At 47.1% G+C, this 9,153-nt stretch overlaps 1 protein-coding gene across 3 annotated transcripts in view; it reads left to right on the top strand.

Annotated features, from left to right (window-relative positions):
* The window catches only part of IQUB (IQ motif and ubiquitin domain containing), a 112,588-nt gene extending 111,099 nt beyond the window's left edge, over nt 1-1,489 (top strand). For all 3 annotated transcript variants that reach the window (XM_063927177.1, XM_063927179.1, XM_063927178.1), the window contains one exon: nt 898-1,489. In XM_063927177.1, the coding sequence (XP_063783247.1) occupies nt 898-1,071 (174 nt within the window). In that variant the 3' untranslated portion in view covers nt 1,072-1,489. The remainder of the gene's footprint in view (nt 1-897) is intronic.
* Nucleotides 1,490-9,153: the final 7,664 nt, after the last annotated feature.

Below are 9,153 nucleotides of genomic sequence, written 5' to 3' on the forward strand. Positions count from 1 at the left end.
GAACACACCCTGCCCAAATCTAACACTCTTTGCACATGTTATATCTGCCCCACCTACAGTGCACATGGTTTTGCCCATTAGAGGAAGATTTTGCTTTTGCGATCAACCTTGAATTAGGCCCTATGGTGGTCATTCCGAGTTGTTCGCTCGCTAGCTGCTTTTAGCAGCATTGCAAACGCTAGGCCGCCGCCGTCTGGGAGTGTATCTTAGCTTAGCAGAATTGCGAACGAAAGATTAGCAGAATTGCTACTGAATTATTCCTTGCAGTTTCTGAGTAGCTCCAGACCTACTCCTAGATTGCGATCACCTCAGTCCGTTTAGTTCCTGGTTTGACGTCACAAACACGCCCTGTGTTTGGACAACCACTCCTGCGTTTTTACCTGGCACGCCTGCGTTTTTTAGCACACTCCCTGAAAACGCCAAGTTGCCGCCCAGAAACACCCACTTCCTGTCAATCACACTACGATCACTCGAGCGTTGAAAAAACGTTGCTCGAGCTTGTGCAAATCTCCAAAGTTTTGTGTTAAATTACTACACGCATGCGCGCTGCGTACCATGCGCATGCGCATTTTCCACCTAATCGCTGTGTTGCGAAAAATGGCAATGAGCGAACAACTCGGAATGACCACCTATATCCATTCTACAGATAATCATGGCACCTCACAGTCAGTACAAAGCTGACTGTGAGGTGCCATGATTCAAGACAATATATAATGCCCATTTATCATTCTCAATATTGCATTGAGTTTTAATACACTCATTTGTGATTAGTTGCATTTTAAGCAAAATAATATTTTCAAATGAGGGGGTGCCTACTTACATTGTCTCCTGTAGCTTGGAAAATTTACTGTATACATGCTTCAAAACACTTGTTTATTTTTATCTTTTCCTATTCAGGCTTATGGCATTGTTTTTATTCGGAAGATCAAGCACAGGCATACTCTTGCCAAGAACTATTTTTCCCAGATTCCTGATATGGCTCCGTTTCTTCAAGAGGAGAAATCACATCAGATGTCTACAGTTAATGATCTGGTTATTAGTAAACCTATTGCAGCCACTTTCCAAAACTAGATTACTTTCCCTGCTGAGTTCAGTATGTTCATCATATTCTATTCTATGCTTCTATTCTCTAATGAAGTGATTGTGTAACCATTTTAATAAAAGGGTAGCTAATCATTATGATGAATACACTATACAGTTTGTTATTCAAATTTTAAATAAACCTCATGAACATTGTTTTGACACATGGCAGTAAATGAAGAAATTAACTAGTTTACATTTCTATTGGTAGTATAAAGTGGAAAGTGCATCTCCCTTATATACATATAGAAGGGAAAATGCAGTGCCTACCCCACTTCTATACTTTAAAGTTCCAGCACACTTTCTTAATTAGACACTATTTTAAAAAAAAATGTGGGGTGTTCTGTACTTTTAAATAAGGGATAGCATTCTGTTACTGTTACAAACAATAAAATATAAAGTTAGTTTATCTCGTTTTTGTTTTTGCTTTTAACTCATGTGTATACAGTTTGTCTACAGTAACTAAGTTTAACTTACAAGATCCTTTGTACTATTGGCCATGGCCCTCATTCCGAGTTGATCACTCGCTAGCTGCTTTTAGCAGCATTGCACACGCTAGGCCGCCGCCCTCTGGGAGTGTATCTTAGCTTAGCAGAATAGCGAATGAAAGATTAGCAGAACTGCTACTAAATAATTCCTTGCAGTTTCTGAGTAGCTCCAGACCTACTCCTAGATTGCGATCTCCTCTGTCCGTTTAGTTCTTGCTTTGACGTCACAAACACGCCCTGCGTTCGGCCAGCCACTCCCCCGTTTCTCCAGCCACTCCTGTGTTTTTACCTGGCACGCCTGCGTTTTTTTAGCACACTCCCTGAAAATGGGCAGTTTCTGCCCAGAAACACCCACTTCCTGTCAATCACACTACGATCACTCGAGCGATGAAAAAACGTTGCTCGAGCTTGTGTAAATCTACTAAGTTTTGTGATAAATAACTTAGCGCATGTGCGCTGCGTACCATGCGCATGCGCATTTTCCACCTAATCGCTGCGTTGTGAAAAACGGCAACGAGCGAACAACTCGGAATGACCACCAATATTAGCCTGTGTGACTGGGTTCAGTATGATTTACCAACTGACACAATACCGACGGTCATAATCCTGACAACCATTGACCTACAGTAGGCAATTTGACATGTCGGCAATTTAAATGTCGGTATTCTGTCTATTATGACCGTCGGTATTGTGTCCATTGGTAAATCAACTGCTACCCGTGTGAGCTACCTATGTTTTAGATAAAATAAGATTTTAAACCTACCGGTAAATCTTTTTCTCGTAGTCCGTAGAGGATGCTGGGGACTCCGTAAGGACCATGGGGATAGATGGGCTCCGCAGGAGACATGGGCACTTTAAGAAAGAACTTTAGGTATGGGTGTGCTCCTCCCCGTAAGCCCCTCCTCCAGACCTCAGTTAGAGAAACTGTGCCCAGAGGAGACGGACAGTACGAGGAAAGGATTTTTGTTAATCCAAGGGCAAGATTCATACCAGCCCACACCATTCACACCGTATAACTTGTGATATACTAACCAGTTAACAGTATGAAAACAACATAGCATCAGTCCAAGACCGATGAAACTATAACATAACCCTTTAGTAAGCAAAACTATATACAAGTCTTGCAGAAGTAGTCCGCACTTGGGACGGGCGCCCAGCATCCTCTACGGACTACGAGAAAAAGATTTACCGGTAGGTTTAAAATCTTATTTTCTCTTACGTCCTAGAGGATGCTGGGGACTCCGTAAGGAACATGGGGATTATACCAAAGCTCCCAAACGGGCGGGAGAGTGCGGATGACTCTGCAGCACCGATTGAGCAAACAGGAGGTCCTCCTCAGCCAGGGTATCAAACTTATAGAATTTTGCAAAGGTGTTTGAACCCGACCAAGTAGCAGCTCGGCACAGCTGTAGTGCCGAGACCTCTCGGGCAGCCGCCCAAGAAGAACCCACCATCCTAGTGGAATGGGCCTTGACCGATTTTGGTAACGGCAATCCAGCCACAGAATGAGCCTGCTGAATCGTGGTACAGATCCAGCAAACTATAGTCTGCTTTGAAGTAGGAGCGCCAACCTTGTTGGCTGCATACAGGACAACCAGTGCTTCTGTTTTTCTGACTCTAGCCTTTCTGGCCACGTAAATTTTCAAAGCCCTGACCACATCAAGGGACTTGGAATCCTCCAAGTCTCGCGTAGCCACATGCACCACAATAGGTTGGTTCATATGAAAAGATGACAGCACCTTAGGCAAAAATTGAGGACGGGTCCGCAATTCCGCTCTATCCATATGAAAAACCAGATAGGGCTTTTATGAGACAAAGCCGCCAATTCCGACACATGCCTAGCCGAAGCCAAGGCTAATAACATGACCACCTTCCAAGTGAGATATTTTAACTCCACCGTTTGAAGTGGTTCAAACCAGTGCGACTTAAGGAAACTCAACACCACATTAAGGTCCCAAGGCGCCACCGGAGGTACAAAAGGAGGCTGAATATGCAGCACTCCCTTCACAAAAGTCTGTTCTTCTGGGAGAGAAGCTAATTCTTTCTGAAAGAAAATGGATAAGGCCGAAATCTGAACCTTAATGGAGCCTAATTTTAGGCCCAAATTCACTCCAGTTTGTAGGAAGTGAAGGAAACGGCCCAGATGGAATTCTTCCGTAGGAGCATTCCTGGCCTTACACCAAGAAACATACTTTCGCCATATACGGTGATAATGTTTAGCTGTCACGTCCTTCCTAGCCTTTATCAGAGTAGGAATGACCTCATCCGGAATGCCCTTTTCCGCTAGGATCCGGCGTTCAACCGCCATGCCGTCAAACGCAGCCGCGGTAAGTCTTGGAACAGACAGGGCCCCTGTTGCAACAAGTCCTGCCTTAGAGGAAGAGGCCACGGATCTTCTGTGAGCATCTCCTGCAGATCCGGATACCAGGCCCTTCGCGGCCAATCTGGAACAATGAGAATTGTCTGTACTCCTCTTTTTATTATTATTCTCAACACCTTTGGGATGAGAGGAAGAGGAGGAAATACATAGACCGACTGGAACACCCACGGTGTCACTAGGGCGTCCACAGCTACCACCTGGGGGTCTTTTGACCTGGCGCAATACCTCTGTAGCTTTTTGTTGAGGCGGGACGCCATCATGTCTATCTGAGGCAGGCCCCACTGACTTGCAATCTGTGCGAAGACTTCCTGATGAAGACCCCACTCTCCTGGATGCAGGTCGTGCCTGCTGAGTAAGTCTGCTTCCCAGTTGTCCACTCCCGGAATGAACACTGCTGACAGTGCGCTTTCATGATTTTCCGCCCAGCGAAGAATCCTGGCGGCTTCCGCCATCGCCACTCTGCTCCTTGTGCCGCCTTGGCGGTTTACATGAGCCACCGCGGTGATGTTGTCTGACTGAATCAGAACTGGTAGGTCGCGAAGTGCGTTGTATATGGCTCTCAGCTCCAGGACGTTGATGTGAAGACAAGTCTCTTGACTTGTCCAAAGTCCTTGGAAGTTTCTTCCTTGTGTGACTGCTCCCCAACCTCAGAGGCTTGCGTCCGTGGTCACCAGAACCCAGTCCTAAATGCCGAACCTGCGACCCTCTAGAAGGTGAGCACTCTGTAGCCACCACAGGAGAGATACCCTGGCCCTGGGGGACAGGGCGATCAACTGATGAATCTGTAGATGTGACCCGGACCACTTGTCCAGTAGGTCCCATTGGAAGGTCCTCGCATGGAACCTGCCGAAAGGAATGGCCTCGTACGATGCCACCATCTTTCCCAGGACTCGAGTGCAGTGATGCACTGACACCTGTTTTGGCTTCAATAGGTTCCTGACCAGGGTCATGAGTTCCTGAGCCTTTTCTATCAGAAGATAATCCCTTTTCTGGTCTGTATCCAAAATCATGCCCAAGAAGGTCAGACGAGTCGTAGGAACCAGCTGCGACTTCGAGATATTGAGAATACAGCCGTGTTGCTGTAACACTTTCAGTGAAATTGACACGCTGCTCAGCAACTGCTCTCTTGATCTCGCTTTTATGAGGAGATCGTCCAAGTACGGGATAATTGTGACACACTGCTTGTGCAGGAGCACCATCATTTCCGCCATTACCTTGGTGAAAATCCTCGGGGCCGTGGAAAGCCCAAACGGCAACGTCTGAAATTGGCAATGACAATCCTGAACCGCAAATCTCAGGTACGCCTGATGAGGTGGATATATGGGAACATGAAGGTATGCATCCTTTATGTCCAGGGATACCATAAAATCCCCCCCTTCCAGGCTGGCGATGACCGCTCTGAGCGATTCCATTTTAAACTTGAACCTTTTCAAGTATAGGTTCAGGGATTTTAAATTTAAAATGGGTCTGACCGAACCGTCCGGTTTCGGGACTACAAACAGGGTTAAGTAATATCCCCTCCCTTGTTGAAGTAGGGGAACCTTGACCACCACCTGTTAAAGATACAATTTGTGAATTGCATTTAACACTAACTCCCTTTCTGGGGGAGAAGCCGGCAGGGCCGATTTGAAAAACCGGCGAGGAGGCACCTCTTCGAATTCCAGCTTGTAACCCTGAGAAACAATTTCTATTGCCCAGGGATCCACCTGTGAGTGAACCCAGATGTGGCTGAAAAGTCGAAGACGTGCCCCCACTAGGGCAGACTCCCGTAGCGGAGCCCCAGCGTCATGCGGTGGATTTTGTAGAGGCCGGGGAGAACTTCTGTTCCTGGGAACTAGCTGTGTTGTACAGCTTCTTTCCTTTGCCCTTACCTCTGGCAAGAAAGGACGCACCTCGTACTTTCTTGTTTCTCTGTGACCGAAAGGACTGCATTTGATAATGTGGCGCTTTCTTAAGCTGTGAGGGAATATAAGGCAAAAAATTGGATTTACCAGCTGTAGCCGTGGAGACCAGGTCCGAGAGACCTTCTCCAAACAATTCCTCACCCTTGTAAGGTAAAACCTCCATATGCCTTTTTGAGTCGGCATCACCTGTCCATTGCCGGGTCCACAGGACTCGTCTAGCAGAAATCGACATAGCGTTGACTCTAGAACCCAGCAAAGCAATGTCTCTTTGAGCATCTCTCATATATAAAACAGCATCTTTTATATGTCCTAGGGTCAATAAGATGGTATCCTTATCCAGGGTCTCAATCTCCGCTGATAAGGTATCTGTCCACGCTGCTACCGCGCTACAAACCCAAGCCGACGCAATAGCCGGTCTGAGTAAAGTACCAGAATGTATGTAAATGGACTTCAAAATAACCTCCTGTTTGCGATCAGCAGGATCCCTTAGGGTAGCCGTATCTTGGGATGGCAGTGCTACCTTTTTTATAAGCGTGTCAACGCTTTGTCCACCCTAGGGGAGGATTCCCACCGTATCCTGTCCTTTGGCGGGAAAGGATACGCCATAAGAATCCTTTTTGGGAATCTGCAGTTTTTTGTCTGGAGATTCCCACGCTTTTTCACACAACTCGTTCAGCTCATGAGAAGGGGGAAAGGTTACCTCAGGTTTCTTCCCCTTATATATGTGTACCCTCGTGTCGGGGACAGGGGGTTCCTCTGTGATATGCAAAACATCTTTTATTGCAATAATCATATATCGAATACATTTAGCCAATTTTGGCTGTAACTTTGCATCATCGTAGTCGACACTGGAGTCAGAATCCGTGTCGGTATCAGTGTCTACCATTTGGGATAGTGGGCGCTTTTGAGACCCCGAAGGTCCCTGCGACATAGGGACAGACAACGGTTGACTCCCTGGCTGTTCCCTAGCCTCAGCTTTGTCTAATCTTTTGTGCAATAAATTCACATTAGCACTTAAAACATTCCACATATCCATCCAGTCAGGTGTCGGCGTTGTCGACGGAGACACCACATTCATTTGCTCCACCTCCTCCCTAGGAGAGCCTTCTACCTCAGACATGTCGACACACGCGTACCAAGACACCACACACACAGGGAATCCTCTTATCTGAAGACAGTTCCCCCACAAGGCCCTTTGGAGAGACAGAGAGAGAGAGTATGCCAGCACACACCCAGCGCTAATGACCCAGGAAAAAACACACAATATGTTTACCCAGATAGCGCTGTAATGTGTATATTGCGCCAATTATGTGCCCCCACCTTCTTTAAAACCCTCTTTCACCGTGGATGAGCAGGGGAGAGTCCGGGTAGCTTCCTCTCAGTGCTGTGCTGTGGAGAAAATGGTGCTGATTAGTGCTGAGGAAGTAGCCCCGTCCCCTCGGCAGCGGGCTTCTGTCCCGCTCAAACATCGAAAAAACCTGTCTGGGGCTCTTTATATATACAGTGCCCAGCTGTATATATACACATTTGCCAGAAAAAGAGGTTTTATTGCTGCCCAGGGCGCCCCCCCTGCACCCTTACAGTGACTGCCGTTTGTGTGTGCTGTTTGGGAGCAATGGGGCACAGCTTTACTGCTGTGCGTTACCTCAGTGAAGATCTGGAGTCTTCTGCCGCCTTTGAAGTCTTCTTTCTTCTCATACTCACCCGGCTTCTATCTTCCGGCTCTGCAAGGAGTACGGCGGCGCGGCTCTGGGACGGATGGAGACCTGCGTACCGATCCCTCTGGAGCTAATGGTGTCCAGTAGCCTAAGAAACAGAGCCTAACATTAAAGCAGGTCTGTTTCTCTCCCCTCAGTCCCTCGATGCAGGGAGTCTGTTGCCAGCAGGCTCCCTGAAAATAAAAAAACTAACAAATATACTTTCTTTCAGGAAACTCAGGAGAGCTCCCTGTAATGCACCCAGTCTCCTCTGGGCACTGTAGTAAACTGAGGTCTGGAGGAGGAGCATAGAGGGAGGAGCCAGTGCACACCCATACTTAAAGTTCTTTCTTAAAGTGCTACTTGATATCTAGGAATTCAGTAATACATAAAAAGTTTAATTATAAAAATCTGTTTATTGTAAACAAAGACAAACGAAAATCAGTGTTAGATAAGCATATAAAAATGAGAGACAGCAATACTTTTATGCCAATGGTTGTGGCTTAATAAGCACCCCACAGCACCTGTCTGTAATTATAAAAATTCACTGCTCACACATTTTCTTGTTCCACATTAATTAATAAAGCATCCGAGTCTCAGTGATGCTGTCAGTGTAAAGCGGTGGTGGTTATTGAAATAGATGTATATGTCTCAAGTAAATAAATGTACCAGTATTCTGATAAAGCAAATGATAATAACTTGATATAATGCAGTCAAAAAACACTTAATAAAAAACACTTGATAAAAAACACTTAGTAAGAACACTTGATAAATTCTCCTATTTGAGGAGGAGGGCCCTGTGTGCTGGGTCCAAATGAGAGAGCGCGCTCTCTCTCCTTTCTGCGGCAAAAAAGGAAGATTTCTTTATGTGGATCCGGGTATTGGCAAGTGAGTTTCTTTGGGTCCGATGTTTGTAAAAAAGGTCTCTCACTTACATGTCTTCGTCCCGCTCGGGACTCCTGATGTTTTCACCTTGGGCGGTGTGTCAGTCTCTCCCCGCGGTCCCCGTCCTAGAGGATGTTGGGGTCCACATTAGTACCATGGGGTATAGACGGGTCCACTAGGAGCCACTGGCACTTTAAGAGTTTGAGAGTATGGGCTGGCTCCTCCCTCTATGCCCCTCCTACCAGACTCAGTTTAGAAAATGTGCCCGGAGACTAAGGGGGGGAGTTGTGTCCGCCCTGAGGGGTACGAGCCACTATCTCCGCTGACAGGAGACTGAGCTCCTGAGGGGAATGATCGTTCGCCGCCACAGGTGATCGCTCACCCCTGCAGCAAGCCGCCACTCCCTCACAGAGCCAGAAGATTCAAGTGGCGAGTGAGTCACCGGCCCCCCTAGCAAGTGGGGAGCCGGTGTGAAGATGGCGGCAACAGGGTGGGAGTGCAGTACTAACTGCGCTCTGGAGGCTCAGCGGTACTTGATGCAGCACTGTGAGGGGCGCCCTGCCTACACTGGTGATGAAGTCTGTCAGTGGCCCCGGTTACACTGCCAGCAAAATCCTCAGGCCAGTATAAAGAACAGTGAAGCAGGAAGCAGCGCCAGTGCGGACCCAGCAGCGTTCTGCGCCATTTTTCCTGCCTGCAGATCACTGTGTGGAGACGCT

Source organism: Pseudophryne corroboree, chromosome 6 (assembly GCF_028390025.1).
Source record: "Pseudophryne corroboree isolate aPseCor3 chromosome 6, aPseCor3.hap2, whole genome shotgun sequence".
Taxonomy (NCBI): domain Eukaryota; kingdom Metazoa; phylum Chordata; class Amphibia; order Anura; family Myobatrachidae; genus Pseudophryne; species Pseudophryne corroboree.